This window comes from Pongo pygmaeus, chromosome 1 (genome assembly GCF_028885625.2).
Source record: "Pongo pygmaeus isolate AG05252 chromosome 1, NHGRI_mPonPyg2-v2.0_pri, whole genome shotgun sequence".
Classification (NCBI taxonomy): domain Eukaryota; kingdom Metazoa; phylum Chordata; class Mammalia; order Primates; family Hominidae; genus Pongo; species Pongo pygmaeus.
Window position 1 is genome coordinate 97,801,105 of NC_072373.2, and position 19,269 is coordinate 97,820,373.

Sequence of the window (19,269 nt, forward strand, 5' to 3'; positions counted from 1 at the left end):
CCTCCCTCAAGCCAGCACATCACACGTAAGAGGATTCCTAGAACCCATGGCTTTTACAGAGGGAAGAGAGAGTTGAGAATGAACATTCAGCTTTCCCACCATTCTGGAATCCTTCGCAGAAGAAACTCTCTTGTCTTATCCCACAGGAAACATTAGCAATGTTTATTTAGAAACTCAGAACAGGGTGAGACTCACAGTGACCAGTTCAGGGGTCTTGATAGTTGCTCTGCATTCTGGTCAGCAGAGGTACACCACAAGAGAGGCTTGCAGTGCTCAACAAGAAGCATAGTTGATTAGTCTCCCAGGCTTGAATCTCTGCTTAGCTTCCACACTCAGCCCCAGTGCTCCCCTTGAAACTTCCCCAGTCCAGGAGATAAGGGTAGGATGGCAATTACCTGCAAAGAGAATATCTGGCCCCAACCATTCCCAGCTGCCAAGCTTTCACCCAGTCAAGCCCCGCCCATTGTGCGCCTTAACGCTTCCTAAGGCCAGAAAACAGGGGCATGGTGGCAATTAACTGTAGAAGGAGCATCTGTTCCACCCAGGCCCAGCATCCAAGTGGCTAATATATCAAGCCATGGTGCTCTGCTTTAGGTCATCCCAGGATTAGAGGTGAACCCATGCCCATGTGTATCTGTGGAGCACAGCCTCTGGTCCTGTCACCCTGCATGGTTAGGTAGCAATCTCAGAGTCTTTGTTCAGCCTTGACACCTAAAACATGGCCTTGCCCAACTACATATTCAAAACTGTAGTACTGGCCTCTAAGGAAGACAACCAACAATACTGCTCAATCAGAGGCAATTTCAGCCAGCAGCTCTGTCTTATTATAGAGTCCAGCCAGTGCTCTCACCAGACCATGGAACATAGCCAGAAATTCTATTCAACCAGTACAGCTAATAGTTCAGCCCAGCTAGAGAGCATGACAGCAAGGTCTTCCCATTCAAGGTCACCAACAACTTGCTTAATCAGAATTCCAGGTTTGATCAAATAGTGAAGGTATACCATGGCCAAATAACACAAACAAAGGCGGAATAGCTGGCCATTTCCTCAAATGTTTGGGCACCAATGCAAGGACACAAGGATTATGAAAAATCTGAAAAAATACATCATCATCATAAGGAAATTAATAAATCTCCAATAAGGGATCCTGAAGAAGTGAAGATTTATAAAATGACTGATGAAGAATTCAGAATAATTCTCTTGAACAAAGTGAAACCCCATCTCTACTAAAATACAAAAAATTAGTCGGGTGTGGCAGCATGCACCTGTAGTCCCAGCTACTTGGGAGATTGAGGCAGGAGAATTGCTTGAGCCTGGGAGGCAGAGGTTGCAGTGAGCCGAGTTCGTGCCACTGCACTCCAGCCTGGGCGACAGAGCAAGACTCTGTCTCAAAAAAAAAAAAAAATTTTTCACCTAGTTTTGTAAAATGTATCCGTTAATAATTTATTGTACCTACAGTTATTTTTAATAGTTGTGTCTTTTTAATCTTCACAAGAGAGATAAAGTTTTTTTATACTTCACTGTTACAGCTTTAGAATATTCTGAATATGATACATAGTTGTATTACTTATAGGGGACTACAAGTAAATACAGATAAAAAACTAAATTAAACATGGAAAACAATTTATAAAACAAAATAAGGAGATTGCCAAATAAATAGAAACAATAAAAATAGAAATCCTAGAGATAAAGTATGTAATAACGGAACTATAAAATTCAATAGAAAGCTTCAACAGCAGACTTGATCAAGTGGAAGAAAGAATAACTTGAAGATAGGATATTTGAAATTATCCAGTTAGAGGAGTAAAAAGAAAAAAGAATAGAAAAGACCTACAGAAATTATGGGACACTATTAAGAGAATTAACCTCCACATAATAGGAGTTTCTGAAAAACAAGAGAGAGACAAAGGCCCAGAAAGCACATTTATGGTAATAATGACTAAAAATTTTCCAAATCTGAAGAAAGATGACAGCATTCAGGTACAGGAAGCTCATAAGTCTCCAAGTAAATTCAACCCAAAGATTAATTCTAGAATAAAATTATCAAAAAATTCTAGAATAAATTATCAAAAATGAAAGACAAAAAAAACACGAAGAGATAAGAAACATCACATTCAAAGCAGTCCCAATACAGCTGTTAATAGCTTTCCTGGCAGAAATTCTGCAGGCCATGAGAAAGTAGAACTACATATTCAAAATTCTGAAGAAAAAAGTGCTAACCAAGGATACATTACCTGGAAAGTCTGTTCTTCAGAAATTAGGCAGAAATAAAAACTTTCTCAGACAAACAAAAGCTAAGGGAGTTCATCATCACTAAGCCTGCTCCACAGGAATTGCTAAAGGGAGTTCTTCAAGCTAAAATGAAAGGCTGCTAATTAATAACATAAAACACAAGAGTAAATCACTCAATGGTATAAGTAATACGACTATGTAATCATATTCAGAATATTCTAAAACTGTAAGGGTGAAGCATAAAACAATTTTATCTGTCCTATGAGAATTAAAAAAACAAAACTATTAAAAATAACTGTAGCTACAATAAATAATTAAGAGATACAAATTACAAAACTAGGTAAATATCAAAAGTATACAAGGGGAAGGAGGGAATTAATGTGCAGTTCTGTTTGTAATTAAAGTTATTATTAGCTTAAAATAACCTGTTTCAAATTTAGGATGTTTTATATAAGCCCCATGGTAGCCATAAAGCAAAATCCTGTAGAACAAAATATAAAAAGAAAAATCAAAGAAGACCACCACAGAAAACTACAAGCCATAAAGGAAGAGAACAAGAAATTAAGAAAGAAACAAAAGATCGACAAAACAACCAGAAAACAATTAAGAAAATAACGGTAGTAAGTTTATAACTATCAAAAATTATCTTGAATGTAACAGAATTAAGTTATCTAATCAAAAGACAGAGGAGCTCAATAGTTTTTTTAAAGATCAAACCATATGCTGCCTACAAGAGACTCACTTTCCTTCTAAGGACATACATAGACTGAATATGAAGGGATGGGAAAAGATACTTCATAAAAATGGAAACAAAGAGAGCATGGTAGCTATACTTATAGCATATAAAATATACTTTAAGTCAAAAACTATAAAAAAGACAGAGTAGGTCATTTTACAACAATAGAAAGTGCCAAGCCATCAAAAGAATATAATTGTAAATACATATGCACCCAACATAAGAGCACATATATACCAAAGCAATTATTAAATTATCTGAAGGGAATGATAGATTGCAATACCATAACAACAGGAAATCTCAATACTCTACTTTCAACAACAGACAGCTCATCTAAGCAGAAAGTTAATAAGGGAACACTAGGCTTGAATTACACCTCAGACCAAAGAGAACTAACAGACACATACAAAACATTCCACCAAACAGCAACAGAATATACTTTCTTCTCAGGAGCACATAGAATATTCTCTAAAATAGACTGTATGTTAGGCCACAAAACAATTCTTAACAAATCTCAGAAGATTAAAACTATACCAACCAACCAATGACATCAAACTAGAAATCTGTAACAGGAGAAATCTTATAAAATTTTAAAATATGTGAAAATCAAGCAAGATGCTCTTAAAAACCAATGGGTCACAGAAGAAAGAAAAAAAGAAAATCAAAAAATGCCTTGAGATAAACAAAAATGAAAACACAACAAAACAAATTTGTGGGATGCAGCAAAAGCAGTGCTAAGAGGGAAAATAATAACAATAAATGTCTATATCAAAAAGACGAAAGATTTCAAATAAACAATGTAATGTTACATCTCAAGGAACTAGAAAAAGAAGAACAAACTAAGCCCAAAGTTAAGAGAAGGAAAGGAATGACAAAGATCTGAGCAGAAATAAATAAAATGGAGCCTAGGGAAACAGTAGAAAAAAATTAATGAAACAAATAGTTGTGTTTTTTTAAAGATAAACAACATCGACAAACCTTAGCTAGACTAACTAGGAAAAAAAGAAAGAAGGCTCAAAGAAATAAAAATCAGAAATCAAAGTGGACACATTATAACTGACGCCACAGAAATACAAATGATTATAACAATTGTATGCCAGATAATTGGATATCTAGAAGAAATTTATAAATTCCTAAACACATACAACCTAACAAAACTGACTCATGAATAGAAAACCTTAACAGACCAATAGTGAGTAAAGGGATTAAATCAGCAATAAATAAGGGATTAAATCAGTAACAGTCTCCTATCAAAGAAACGCCCAGGACTGGGTGGCTTTAAAAATAAATTCTACCAAACTCTTAAAGAAGAGTGTATACCAATCCTTCTGAAACTCTTCCAACATATTGAAGAAGAAGGAATACTTTCAAACTCATTTTACGAGACCAACATTACTCTGCTACCAAATCCAGACAAGGACACTCCAAGAAAAGAAAATTGCAGGCCAATGCCTTTGATAAACCTAAACGCAAAAATCCTCACCAAACTACTAGCAAACCAAATGCAACTACATATCAAACGAATCATCTGCCCTGATCAAATGCCATATCTGACAAACCTATAGCAAACATCGTACTTAATCATGAAAAGTTGAAAGCTTTTTCTCTAAGATTAGGAATAAAAGGAGGCCCACTCTCACAACTTCTTTACAACGTAGTTCTGGAAGTCCTAACCAGAGCAACTAGGCAAGAGAAAGAAATAAAAGGAATCCTAAGACAAAAGGAATTAATGAAAGTGTTTCTATTTGCTGACAATATAATCTCATATAAAGAAAATTCTAAAGAGTCCACCAAAAACTTGTTAGAACTGATAAATTCAGTAAAGTTGCAGGACACAAAATCAACATATGAAAATAAGTAGTGTTCTATACACTAATAATGAGTTATCCAAGCAGAAAACTAAGGAAACAATCCCACTTACATCAGCAACAAAAGAAAATAAAATACTTAGGTGTAAATTTAACTAAGGAGGAGAAAAACGTGTATACTAAAAACTATTAAAACACTGATCAAATAAATTGAAGAAAACACATATAAAAATATCTATGTTCATGGTTTGAAAAAATTAACATTGTTAAAATGTTCATATTACTCGAAGTGATCTGTAGATGCAATACAACTTCCATCAAAATTCCACCGTCATTTTCACAGAAATAGAAAAATTTTTTTTTTTTTTTTTTTTTTTTGAGACGGAGTCTCGTTCTGTCGCCCAGGCTGGAATGCAGTGGCGCGATCTCAGCTCACTGCAAGCTCCGCCTCCAGGGTTCACGCCATTCTCCTGCCTCAGCGTCCCGAGTAGCTGGGACTACAGGCACCCACCACTACGCCCAGCTAATTTTTTTGTATGTTTAGTAGAGACGGGGTTTCACCGTGTTAGCCACGATGGTCTCCATTGCCTGACCTCGTGATCCGCCCGTCTCGGCCTCCCAAAGTGCTGGGGTTACAGGTGTGAGCCACCACGCCCGGCCAAAAATAATCTTTAAATTCACGTGAAAGCACAAAAGAACACAAACAGTTCAAGGCAATCTTGAGCAAAAATAACAAAGCTGGGGATATCACCTGACCTATTTTTGAAATCTACTACAAAGCTACAGTAGTAAAAACAGCACAGTGCTTGCATAAAAACAGACACATAGACAAATGGAACAATTGAGTAGAAAGCCAGGGAATAAACCTAAGCGTTCACAGTTGATTGACTTTTGACAAAGGTACCAAGAACACACAGTGGGTAAAGGACAGTCTCTCCAATAAGTGGTGCTGGGAAAACTGGTTATCATGCATAAAAGTGAAATTAGACCCTTATTTTGCAGCATACACAAAAATAAACTCAAAATGGATTAAAGACATAAACATAATACCTGAAACTTTAAAACTATTAGAAGAAAACATAGGGGGAAAGCTCCATGACATTGCTCGGGGCAATAATTTTTTGAATATGACCCTGAAAGCTCAGGCAACCAAAGCAAAAATAGAAAAATTGGATTGCTTTTGTTAGTTAAACTAAAAATCTTCTTCACAGCCAAAGAACCAATTAACAAAGTGAACAGACAACCCACAGAGTGGAGAAAAAAATTTGCAAACCATATATCTGATAAAGGGTTAATATCCAAAATACATAATGAACTCAACTCAGTAGCAAGAAAAAAATTTGAACATGGGGAAAGAACTTTAACAGACACTTCTCAAACAAAGACATAGGGATGACCAATGGGTTTAGGGGAAAAAAAAAAAAAAACTCAGCATCACTAATTATCAGGAAAATGCAAATTAAAACCACAGTGAGATAACAGCTCACACCTGTTAGAATGGCTTATATATTAAAAAAAAGAAAAGAAAAGAAAAGTGTTGGTGAGAATGCAGAGAAAACTTATACACTGTTGGTAGGAATGTAAATTATAATAAACATTATACAAAATGATATGGATGTTCCTGAAAAAACTAAAAATAGAACTAAAATATGATTCAGCAATCTTACTTCTGAAAATATATCCAAGGCATTGAAATCGTTGTATCAAAGGGATATCTACATTCCCATATTTATTACAGCATTAATTACAGTATCTAGGATATGGAATAAACCTGTGTGTATCAATGGAGAAAGAAAATGTAGTATACGTACACGATAGACTACTACTCAGCCTTATAAAATAAGGAAATCCCGTCATTTGTGATGACATGGATGAACCTAAAGGACATTACACTAAGTGAAATAAGCCAGATATGGAAAGACAATGCATGATCTCACTTATTTATGGAATCTAAAAATAGTTGAATTCATAGAAGCAGACAGTATAATGGTGGTTAACAGAGGCTAGAGGGAGAGGGCAGCAAAGGACTTGGGGAGTTAATCAAAAACTTAAAATTTTTAGCTAGACAGCAGGGATATGTTTTAAGATTTATCGCACAGGAGAGTGAATATAGTCAATAATTATGTGTGGCTTAGTTCAAAATAGAGAGAGCAAATTTCAAATATATCACTACACAAAATGTCAAAACATCACATTGTACTCAATAAATGTAATACAATTCTAGTTTGTCCATTAAAAATAATATACATTAAAATAAATAAATGAATAAATTGTCCATATTCCCCAAAGCAATCTACAGATTTACTGCAATGTCTATCAAAATTCCAATGACATTTTGACAGAAATTTTGATGTTGTTTTTACAGTTTCAACTTTTATTTTAGATTCAGGTGTACAGGAGCAGATTGTTTACATTAGTATGTTACACAATGTTAAAGTTTGGGTACAAATGATCCCTTCACTCAGGTAGTGAACATAGTACCCAACAGTAGTTTTCCACTCCTTGCATCCTTTCCTCTCTCCCCTTCTAGTTGTCTAGTGTCTATTGTTGCCATCATTATGTTTATGTGTATCCAGTATTTAGCTCCCACTTATAAGTGAGAACATGAGGTATTTGGTTTTCTGTTCCTGCATTAATTTTCTTAGGATAATGGCATCCAGTTGGATCTACACTGCTGCAAAAGACGTGATTTCATTCTTTTCTATAGCTGTGTAATATTCCATGGAAAATCACTTTATAATTTTCCAGTCCACTGTTGATGGTCATCTAAGCTGATTCCATGTCTTTGCTATTGTGAATTGTGCTGTGATGAATTTAAGAGTGTATGGGTTATTATTATTACTATAATTATTGGTAGAACAGTTTATTTTCCTTTGGATATACACCCAGTAATGAGATTGCCAGGTCAAATAGCATTTCTGTTTTAAGTTCTTTGAGAAATCTCCAAACTGCTTTCCACAGTGGCTGAACTAATTTACATTCCCGCCAGCAGCGTACAAGCATTTCCTTTTCTGCACAACCTTGCCAGTCTCTGTTATTTTTTGACTTTTTAATAATAGCCATTCTAACTGGTGTGAGATGGTATCTCATGTGGTTTTGATTTGCATTTCTCTGATGATTAGTGATATTGAGTGTTTTTCAAATGTTTGTTGGCCGCTTATATGCCTTCTTTTGAGAAGTGTCTGTTCATATCCTTTGCCCACTTTTTAATGGGGTTATTTGTGGGTGGGTTTTGCCTGTCAAATTGTTTAAATTCCTTAAAGATTCTGGATATTAGAACTGTGTTGTATGCATAATTTGTGAATATTTTCTCCTATTCTGTAGGTTATCTGTTTACTCTGTGATGGTTTCTTTTGCTGTGCAGAAGCTCTTTAGTTTAATTAGGTCCTACTTGACTTTTCTTGTTGTTGCAATTGCCTTTGAGGACTTAATCATAAGTTGTTTGCCAAGGCTGATGTTCAGAATTGTATTTCTTTGGTTTTCTTCCAGAATTTTTATAGTTCGAGATATAACATTTACATTTTTAATTCATCTTGAGTTAATTTTTGTATATGATGAATGGTAGGGGTCCAGATTCATTCTTCCGCATATGGATAGCCAGTTATCCCAACATAATTTATTGAATAGGGAATCCTTTCCCTATTGCTTATTTTTGTTGACTTTGTCAAAAATCAGCTGGCTATAGAAGTATTGCTTTATTTCTAGGTAATCTGTCTGTTCTTTTGGTCTATATGTCTGTTTTTGTACCAGTACCATGCTGTTTTGGTTAGTGGCCTTACAGTATAGTTTAAGTTGGGTAATATGATGCTTCCAAATTTGTTCTTTTTGCTTAGAATTGCCTTGGCTATTTTGGCTCATTTTTGGTTCCATATTGAATTTAGAGTAGTTTTTATTAAAATTCTGTGAAAAATTATATTGGTAGTTTGATAGGAATAGCATTGAATCTGTAGATTGTTTCAGGCGATATGGTCATTATAACAACATTGATTCTTCCAATCCAAGAGCATGGAATGTTTTCCCATTTCTTTGTGTCATCTACGATTTCTTTCAGTAGTGATTTTTAGTCTTCCTTATAGAGATCTTTCACCATCTTGGTTAGATGTATGCCTAGGTATTTTTGGAGGTCTATTGTAAATGGATTGCATTCTTTATTTGGCTCTTAGTTTGAACATAATTGGTGAGTAGAAGTCCTACTTATTTTTGTGTGTTGATTTTGTATCCTGAAACTTTACTGAAGTTGCTTATCAGTTCTAGCAGACTTAGGGCAGAGTCTTTAGGGTTTTCTAGGTACAGAATCAGAGAAAAGAGATAATTTGACTTACTCTTTTCCTATTTGGATGTCTTTTATTTCTTTCTTTTGCCTGATTGCTCTGACTAGAATTTCCAGTACTAGATTTAATAGGAGTGGTGAGAAGGAGCCTACTTGTCTTGTTCATGTTCTTAAGGGGAATGCTTCCAGATTCTACACATTCTGTATGATGTTGATTTTGAGTTCATCATAAATGGCTCTTATTATTTTGAGGTATGTTCATTCAATGCCTAGTTTGTGGAGGGTTTTTATGACAGGATGTTAGATTTTATCAAAAGATTTTTCTGCACTATTGAGACAATCATAAGGTTTTTGTTTTTAATTCTGTTTATGAGGTGAATCACTTATATTGATTTGCATATGTTGAACCGAACCTACATGCCAAGAATAAGGCCTACTTGATTGTGGTTAATTAACTTTCTGGTATGCTGCTGGATTCAGCTTGCTAGTATTTTGTTGAGGATTTTTGTGTCTGTTCATCTGAGATACTGACCTATATTTTTCTTTTTCATTGTATCTTTCCCAGATTTTTAGTATCAGAATGATGCTGGACTCATAGAATGAGTTAGGGAGGAGTCCTTCCTCCTCAATTTTTTGGAATAGTTTTAGTAGAATGGGTACCAGCTATTCTTTGTACCGCTGGTAGAATTCAGATGAATCCATCTGGTCTAGAGCTTTTTTTGGTTGGTAGGGTTTTTTTAATTACTGATTCCATTTTGGAACTCAGTGTTGGTCTGGTCAAGGTTTCAGTTTCTTCCTGATTTAGTCTTGGGAAGTTGTGTAGTTTTGGAAGTTAATTTCATTCAGTTTTGCTCTGATTTTAGTTATTTCTTTTCTTCTAACTTTGGGTTAATTTGTTCTTGTTTCCCTAGTTCCTCTAGGTGTGATGTTAGGTTGTTAACTTTTTGGATGTTTCATCTCTGTTTTCATTTATTTCAAACAATTTTTTATGTCTGCCTTAATTTTGTTGTTTCCCCCAAATTCATTCAGAAACAAGTTGTTTAATTTCCATGTAATTGTTTGGTTTTGAGATATCTCCTTAGTATTGACTTTTGTTTTTATTCCACTGTGGTCCAAAAGTATAAATTGTATGATTTCAATTTTTTTAAATTTATTGAGACTCACCTTATGGCTGAGCATGTGGTTAATCTTAGAGTATGTTCCGTGTGCAGGTGAGAAGAATTTATTTTGTGATTAATGGGTGAAGTACTCTGTAGAAGTTTGTTAGCCCAATTCATCAAGTGTCCAATTTAAGTCCAGAATTTGTCAGTTTTCTGCCTCGATGATGTGTCTAACACTGCCAATGGAGTGTTGAAGTCCTCACTATCATTGTGTGGCTAAGTTCTTTTCATATACCTAGAAGTATTTGTTTTATGAACTGGAGTGCCCCAATGTTGAATGCATATATATTTAGGATAGTCAAATCTTATTGTTTAATTGAATGCATTATTTTTATGTAATTGCCTTCTTTGTTTTTTTTTTTTTTTTTTAGTTTTTGTTGATTTAAAGTCTATTTTATCTAAGAATATTGACTCCCACTTTGTTTTGTTTTCCATTTGCATGATAGATCCTTTTCCACACCTTACTTTGAGCCTATAATTGTCGCTACATTTGAGATGGGTCTCTTGAAGACATCAGATGGATAAGTCTTGCTTTTTCATCCTACCTGCCATTCTGTGCCATTTAAATTGGGCATGCAGACCATTTACACTCAAGCCCACATATTGATATGTGAAGTTTTGATTGTGAAGTTGTGAGCTTGCTGCTTTGTAGTTTCTATTGTGTAGCTGCTTCATGGGGTCTGCAAGCTATGTACTTAAGTGTGTTTTTGTGGACAAGGTATTGTTCTTTTGCTTCCATGTTTAGAACTCCCTTAAAGATTTCTTGTAAGGTTAGTCTAGTGGTAACAAATTCCCTTAGTAATCATTGGTCTGGAAAAGATTTTATTTCTTCTTTGCTTTTGAAGCTTAGTTTGATAGGGGATTAAATTCTTGGTTGGAATTTCTTTTGTTTAAGGATGCTGAAAATGAGCCCCCAATGTCTTCTGATTTGTATGTTTTCTGCTGAGAAGTCTGCAGTTAGCCTGATGGGCTTCCGTTTGTATGTGGTCTGACCTTTTTCTCTAGCTGCCTTTAAGATTTTTTTCTTTAGCATTAATCTTGGACAGTCTGGTGACTATCTGCCTTGGTGATGTTTGTTTTGTATAGTATCTTGCACACATTCTTTGTATTTCTTGTGTCTTAATGTCTACCTCTTTAGCAAGATGAGGGGAATTTCCTTGAGTTATTCCCTCAAATATACTTTCCAGGTTGTTTACTCTTTCTCCTTCTCTCTTGGAAATGCCAGTAATTTGTAGGTTTGGTTGCTTTACAGAATATCCTTCCTCAAAGACTTTGTTCATTTTTTAAATTCTTTTTTCTTTATTCTTGTCTGACTGGATTAGTTCAAAAGATTGGTATTCATACCAGTGAAATTCTTTCTTCTGCTTTGTCCAGTCTAGTGGTAAAGCTTTCAATCATATTTTGAATTTCTTTAAGTGAGTTTTTAAATTCAGAATCTCTGATTGATTTCTTTAAGATTTTTTATCTCTTCCTTTATTTTCTGCACTGCTTTAGATGTTTCTTTATGTTGATTTTCAACCTTGTCTTCGATCTCATTGTGCTTTGTTGCAATCCATGTTTTGAATTTGTTATATGTAATTTCTGAGATTTAATTTTGGTTAGGGACCATTGCTGAAGATCTTTTGGAGGTGTCACAACATTCAGACTTTTCATGGTACCAGAGTCCTTGTGCTAGTTCTTTCTCATCTGGTGATGCTAGCTAGCACTTCTATGTAAATATTTTCATGTGGATAAGATTTGTTCTTTATTTATTTCCCTATAATTTTATTGATTTGTTCTTTTTGTTTTTCCTTCCCCCTTCCTCCCTAGAAGGTGTGACTGTAGAAAATGTTGGCTAGGGTCTTTTGACTACTTCTGTAGCCCTATGCCCTATGCATTTCTATTGGCAGGTTTTATTTTGGGCTGATCAGTTTGACCTACAGGCCAGTAGATGGTGCTTATGAGTAAAAGCCAGCAGTGGCCAATGCAAATAGGCATATATTTGATACTTGTTTATGGACAGAAGCTCTGAATTGCCTCAGGCAATGGGCTGATCTGTGGGGTGATCAGTGGTTTGAGCTCCCTGCTCAGTCCTTGAGGGCATACAAAGATGGGTGGAGCCACATTGGGCAGCCCACCTAACAGATCCTCCAATGGCAGGCACAAGAACCAGCACCAAGGGAGAAAGGCTCCCAGTGGGGTGCTTAGGCCTGGAGCTGGGAAACCTCCTTGGCCCCAAGTTCTCTGCATGGAAGTGTTGGGGGGCAGCCTGAACTCCTAATCCAGGAGAGTGGGTGCTCCAGATGCCTGAATATCTGCCTGGACATAGAGCATAGAGGGCCCTGCTTTACCACAATCTGCACTGGAAGAATGGGGCAGCTCAGGCTGCTGATCCAGACAAGTGGAGTCCTGAATGTCTGAAGATCTGTAGGAACATGGAGCAGAAATTGCCCTGCTGCAGCACAGTCTCAGGGAAGCAGGCTGGAATACGCATGAATGTCACATACAGACTAATTCTGGGTCTCCACGCCAGGTGGCCCTGGCTGCAAGTCTTACCACCCAGAAGAAACAGCAGCTGCAGTAGTTCTACTGCAGTGATAGGGGAGAACACAGTTCCAGCACCTACTTGTGGGGCACTTTCCACACTTGCCATTAGATTCTGGCTGTAGAGACCCCTACCCCACTCCAGGGTAAGTGCTCCAATCTCTGGCCCAAGACTAAAATGCCTGCACAGCCATACTGCCAAGTCATCAGAGAATGGCTGACTTTGTACGTGCCTGGATTAAAAACAGCATCCTGCTTTCAGTACTGGGTTTGGGAAAATCTCCGCAGCTTTTCCCAGTGTCTTTCCCTCTCAGTGTCTCCCAACCTCTTCTCAAGCTAGCTCCAGGGCGTGGGAGAAACATGGTGCTTTCCTTTGGCCTGAGTTGCATGGATCCCCATTAGAAAGCTAAGTCATAGTGTGTGCCCCTCTCACATATTGGGGCTTCACTCACTTTTCAGCTGGACTCTATAACAACGGTTGTTTGCCCACTTTCTCCTCCTTAGGAACTGTGGTGTCTTTTGCTATTCCAGTGAATTCCCATTTTCATTCTTGAATTAAAGCCATAATTTTGATCTTTATGCATTATTTTGCTATTTCCAAGTGGAAGAGCCATGCTAAAGCCTCCAATATACCATCTTGAAAAATAAAATAGAATTTTTTTTAAATCCTAAAATTCATGTGGAACTACAAAATACCCTGAATAGCCAAAGCAATCTTAAGGACAAAAGAACAAAACTGGACGTAACACACCACTTGATTTCAAATGTACTACAAAGCTCCAGTAATCAAAACAGCATGGAAAAAAAAAAACAGACACATAGATCAATGGAACAGAATAGAGAGCTAGAGAGCCCATAAATTAACCCACACACGCACTTCCTGTTAACTGATCTTTGACAAAGGTGCCAAGAACACACAATGGAGAAAGGATAGTTTCTTAAATAAATGGTTTGGGGAAAACTAGATATTCACATGCAGAAGAATGAAACTGGACCCTTATCTCACCCCATATACCAAAGTCCTCTTGGTCTTCAACATAAGATCCCCATTCCCTTCTGGGTTTCTAAGTGTATTTGCATTTTCAGCTTAACTGCTGCACTGAGAGCAGCCATTAGCTCATCTAGTGACTGTCCCATAACAGGAGCAATGTGCTTTTTTATGTCAAACTAGTTGGTGAGGCTGAAAAGGAACCAAGAGAGTGGAAAAAAAATATCGGAAAAAATGCCGGTGGTGTCAGACCTAAAGCCTAGAGAACAGGGATGCAGCAGCCTGAGTGAGAGGAGTGAGAGGGTGCTCCCAGAGAATCCCAGACACCCTGTTGGGTCTACCTTGACCCCTGATCTGCAAACCTCACTGGAGACATCACTCTATAACTTTTCTCCTCAAGCCCAAAGTTTGACCTAAGCCTCTCTCCTTCCGACATCCCATCACCAATCTTACATGCTGGAATTGACTCTCACCATCCTTTATTTGAGAAACACAAGCTGAATATCTGCTAAGGCCAGTAAGTGGCTTGCTCAGCTTGGGTTTCAGCAGTGAATAAAGGGCACATTTACTTTCTTCAGGGACCTTACAACCTAGCAGAGAACATAGACACTACACAAATATGGTATTTATATCTGTAATGACTGAGCCCAAAGGCAAAATGTAGACATTATAGTGTGGGTGAGAGAACTATCTTTGTCTTGGAGTTCAAACCTAGCTTCAGAAGTGAATAATTACTTTTCCATGTACAGTCATTGTCCAGAAATAAGTACACAGTCCATATTTAATCCTAATGATGTACAACTTTGAATTGCTGTAAGACTTCATTTTGAGTATAACACATGTCCGCCTGTCAGTGTGACTGAAAGCATTTCAGAACTTGTCAGCAGAGGGGTCCCCTTTTCCTCATGAATTTAAGCTGACTTACAGCTGGCTTTTTCTTAGCTCCACCACTGGGTCCCTTTCTGAGTTTCTGTCTCCATATCCTGATTTGGAGACATTCTTTTTCTTCTTGGGATGGAATTCCTTAATCTCACATATCTCTTATGAAATCTCCAACCACTTGTTCTTCTCAGAATACAGTCCACAGCCCAGTTACTTCTCTCAGAGCATGGAGCAGCTCCAAATGTTCTGCACTGTGAGAACTTCTTAGTATCCCTGACATCCTGAGGACCAGGGATAATGAAGAAGAAATTTACTTGACTGGCTCAAAATGAGGATGTTATGACCCAATAACAAGCATGTTGACTCTGGGCCAGGAGGTGCTTTATCTGAGGTCTAGTTCCAGGGTGAATCTTCTGAGAAGTCATATTAGTAATAAATGAGTGGACAAACAACCAACCAAGGATCAACCCTTCTCCTTTGCAATATATGACTGATGCTATGAAAAGCAGCTGAGTCATTCTTGGGGAAGATGAGATGAGCAAGCCAAAAATGGCAACTTGGGAAGTTGTCCAAGATGTCGTGGAGTTTATGTCATTTAGTTTTCCTACTACTGGATTTCAGAAGCACAAAATTAGATTAACAAATATCTTCTGTTCATATTATATGCTCACAATTCATCCATGCTTGGCCTTCTTAATTAATGTACCTACCTGCTTGTCTATCATTTAAATAACAAACACACAAAAATTCACCATCCAAGCGAAAATGATAACTTTGATAGTAAATTACATGCACCTATGTAATTCAGCCTTCACCCATGTCCCTGCCTGTCCCATCTAATATAACCATGATCCTAAATCTTTGCTTCACTTTTGGTATATTTCATTACTTTTTGTTTCTAAAAATTGTTATTTTAATTGCTTTTTCTATTTTAAGTTTCATTTCTTGAGATTTTGTGTACCAAAATATCATCCATTTAATTATCCAATTCTATGAGCTTTAACTAACATATATAGTCAGGTAAACCCCACAACAACTAAGACATACAACAGTTCTATCACCTCAAAATATTCCCTCATGTGCATATTAAATCAACCTCTCCCTCATACCAACCCTTGGCAACCACTGACCTATTTTCAGTTCTTATAATTTTGCCTTTTCCAGAACGTCCTATAATTAAAATTATTTATTTTATATTATTATTATTAATTAAATAATATGTAGTATGTAAAGTCTGACTTCTTTTGCATTTGAGATTCATCCCTGTTGTTTTATATATCAGTAGTTGATTCCTTTTTTATTGCTAAGTAGCCTTCCATTGCATAAATATACCATTTTAAAAACTCTATTCATCAGTTGAAGAGCATGTGGGGTTCTTCCAGTTCAGGGCAGTTATGAATAAAGCCACTATAAATGTTGGGCTACAGGTTTTTCTGTGAATATACAACTTTATTTCTCTTGGCTAAATATCTAAGAATAGGATTTCTGGGGCAAATTGTAAGTTGTATGTTTAATTTTTTTGATAGACTGCCAACTAATGTAATTTTGCATTTCTACCAGCAATGACTTGGGCTTCTTGTTGTTCTGCATCCCTCATATTACTTGGTATTTTCATTTATTTTAGCCATTCCAATGTGTATAGAGTGGTATCTCACTTTGCTTTTAAATTGCGTTTCTCTAATGACTGATTAGGTTGAGTATCTTTTCATGTGCTTAACTGCCACCCACATATCTTCTTTGTTAAAATGACTCTTCAAATACTTTGCCCATATTTTCTGTTTTATTACTTATTTTTGAGAATTTAAAAAATATTAGCCGGGCGCGGTGGCTCACGCCTGTAATCCCAGCACTTTGGGAGTCCGAGGCGGGTGGATCACAGGTCAGGAGGTAGAGACCATCCTGGCTAACACGGTGAAACCCCATCTCTACTAAAAATACAAAAAAATTAGCTGGGTGTGGTGGCAGGCGCCTGTAGACCCAGCTACTTGGGAGGCTGAGGCAGGAGAATGGCGAGAACCCAGGAGGCAGAGCTTGCAGTGAGCCGAGATCGCGCCACTGCACTCCAGCCTGGGCGACAGAGCGAGACACCGTCTCAAAAAATAAAAATAAAATAAAAAATTCATGACCCAAGTCCTTGATAAGATATGTGTTTTACAATATTGTCTCCAAATCTGTGAATTTTCTTTGCATTTGCCTAGCAGTGCCTTTTGAAAAGCAGAAGTTTTTAATTTTGATGAAGTCCTATATTTCTTTTGAATTGTACCTTTTTGGCATATCTGAAAAATTTTGCATAACCGAAAGTCACAAAGATTTTTTATGTTTTATTGTAGAAGTTTCATAGTTTAATTTTTTAAATTATGATCTGTTAATTTTTATATCTAGCATTAGGTATGATTTCTTTTATATATGGATGTCCAATTATTTCAGCTCTATTTGTTGAAATGACTATTATTTCTCCAGTCATGACTCAAAAAAGAATTATGTCATACTAATTCCCAGGAAATTGTAAGGGACAGACTCTGCTCCACAGCATGTGAGTTGAAACAAGGAAGAAGGGAGGAAGAAAGGAAGCAGTGGTAGCCTCCCAGGTGAGAGGTATGTGGACAGTGATCCTGCTTCCAGGTTCAATGTCATTGGTTGGATATTATGAAAGTACCCAAGCTACAAACCTAGTCTTGGGCGTGTGCCTGGTTGTCACCTCCCCTGGTTGTGAAAGCAGCAGCATGCCCAGGCTGTGCATCACACACCGTGCACAAGATAAAAGCACTCCTGCCCTGGGCTCCTCATCCACAGTCTCCTCAGGAACAGCCTTCTCCTGCCTCCTCTGCACCTGGTGAGTGGCAGGGGATGGGACTCAACTTGGGATGTTGGAACAGAAAACTAAGATCACAGCAGAAGAGAGGGAAATGGAGAGATCTGAAACAAAAGCCCAGAGAGAGGATGGCAGAGAGGGTACCAATGCGGGAAGTGGGGCCAGGAGGGAGACCCTGAAGGAACTGACAGCAATTCCATGACCTGCAAAGGCCACAGAAGCTTATGATTCCTTCCCATCCTCTTTCTACTCAGGCTGGCACATGTTTCCTATGATCTCCATTCTCCAGAATGCCTTTTGTCAAAAGGGTACATTCTTAGAAGCTCTTTGGAGAAACAGAAACATGGATGCCCACTTAGACTGACAGCAATCTGTCCCTGGTGGAGAACAAAGTGAGAGACATCTGGCATGTCCCACCAACTCCACATCAGCTTCCCTCACCCTCCTGCAGCTCTTGCCTCAGGAGGCAGCTGGTCTTAGAGACATTGGACTGTAGATTTTGAACTAACAAGTGGCTTTGTTTTGTCCAGGACAACTCAACTCCTGCCAAGATGTCCTGCCAGCAGAACCAGCAGCAGTGCCAACCCCCACCCAAGTGCCCCTCACCCAAGTGTCCCCCAAAGAGCCCAGCACAGTGTCTGCCCCCAGCTTCCTCTGGCTGTGCCCCAAGCTCTGGGGGCTGTGGCCCCAGCTCCGAGGGCGGCTGCTTCCTGAGTCACCACAGGCACCACCACCGATGCCGGCGCCAGAGGTCCAACTCCTGTGACAGGGGCAGTGGTCAGCAAGGCAGGGGCTCTGGCTGCGGCCATGGCTCTGGAGGCTGCTGCTGACCTGGATCCTGATGTTGAGACAAGTGATTTTGGAGAAAACAAGAATCCCAAGGGCCCAGGAAAACCCCATCTTGATGCATGAGTTCCCAGATACCCTCTTCTGGCTTTCACAGGCTGAGCTGGGGGTTTTCCTGTGGAAGGTCTGAGCTCTCCCCAGAAGGCACTTCCTGTCTGATGTCCAGGATGTCACATGTTCCCTTACCCCTGTACCTGTGAAGGATTGGCAGTGCTTGTGCCTGACCTCGTCAAAAAATAAAGCTCCTTGTCCTCATTACCACCGGTGTCTCCCTTGGCATTTCACTCTGTCTCTCCCTAGGTGGGGCTGGAAGTGTGCCCTCCTGTCTGCCCCTGACATCCAGCACCACCACAGGGAAGATGCAGAATTCTAGCTCTAGGTCTGCAAAATTCAGGAATCTGTTGAGTCTTTTTCTGCTGGAATTGTGAGGCAGTGGGGGACAGGATGTGATGAGAGGGATTGTAGTGAGGCCTCTAACTGTCAGAAAAGAATGACTGAAATGTGAGTGTTCCTCTCATAATGGACTCCCCAGTCATAGGAGGAGCTACTAGATGTTTCTGACATCCCTATTACAAAACAGTGAAGATGTAGCAGGCAATTATCAAAAAAATAGGCAGAATTAGCATTTCTTCTAAAGGGGTAAATTTGACTCTCCAAGGGACATTTTTTGTTGTCAAAACTTAGAGGTAGAAAGAGAATTTCTGGCATCTAGCGGGTAGAGGCCAGGGATGCAGCTAAGCCTCCTACTAAGCATAGGACAGCCCCACGGTGGAGAACTATCTGCCCCAAAAAGTCCAATAATTGCAAGGCTGAAAACCTTTAGACTAAAATTAAAAGACGGGTAAAGAAAAAAATGGCCTCGGCTGTCTGTAATCCCAGTACTTTGGGAGGCCGAGGCAGGTGGATTACCTGAGGTCAGGAGTTTGAGACTGCCTGACCAACATGATGAAACCACATGTTATATGATTAGTCTCTACTAAAAATACAAAAAAAAAAAAAAATAGCTCGGCAT

At 38.1% G+C, this 19,269-nt stretch overlaps 1 protein-coding gene across 1 annotated transcript; it reads left to right on the top strand.

The window, feature by feature from the left end:
• Nucleotides 1–17,384: 17,384 nt before the first annotated feature.
• LOC129012868 (late cornified envelope protein 3D) lies at nucleotides 17,385–18,518 on the top strand. Its single transcript, XM_054449020.1, has 2 exons — nucleotides 17,385–17,432; nucleotides 17,942–18,518. Exon 2 carries the CDS (start codon nucleotides 17,963–17,965, stop codon nucleotides 18,239–18,241), a length of 279 nt encoding a protein of 92 aa, XP_054304995.1. The 5' UTR covers nucleotides 17,385–17,432; nucleotides 17,942–17,962; the 3' UTR covers nucleotides 18,242–18,518.
• The last annotated feature ends 751 nt before the right edge of the window (nucleotides 18,519–19,269 follow it).

Coding starts and splice junctions, on each gene's coding strand:
- LOC129012868 (XM_054449020.1), top strand. CDS start 17,963: ATGTCCTGCCAGCAGAACCAGCAGCAGTGCCAACCCCCACCCAAGTGC.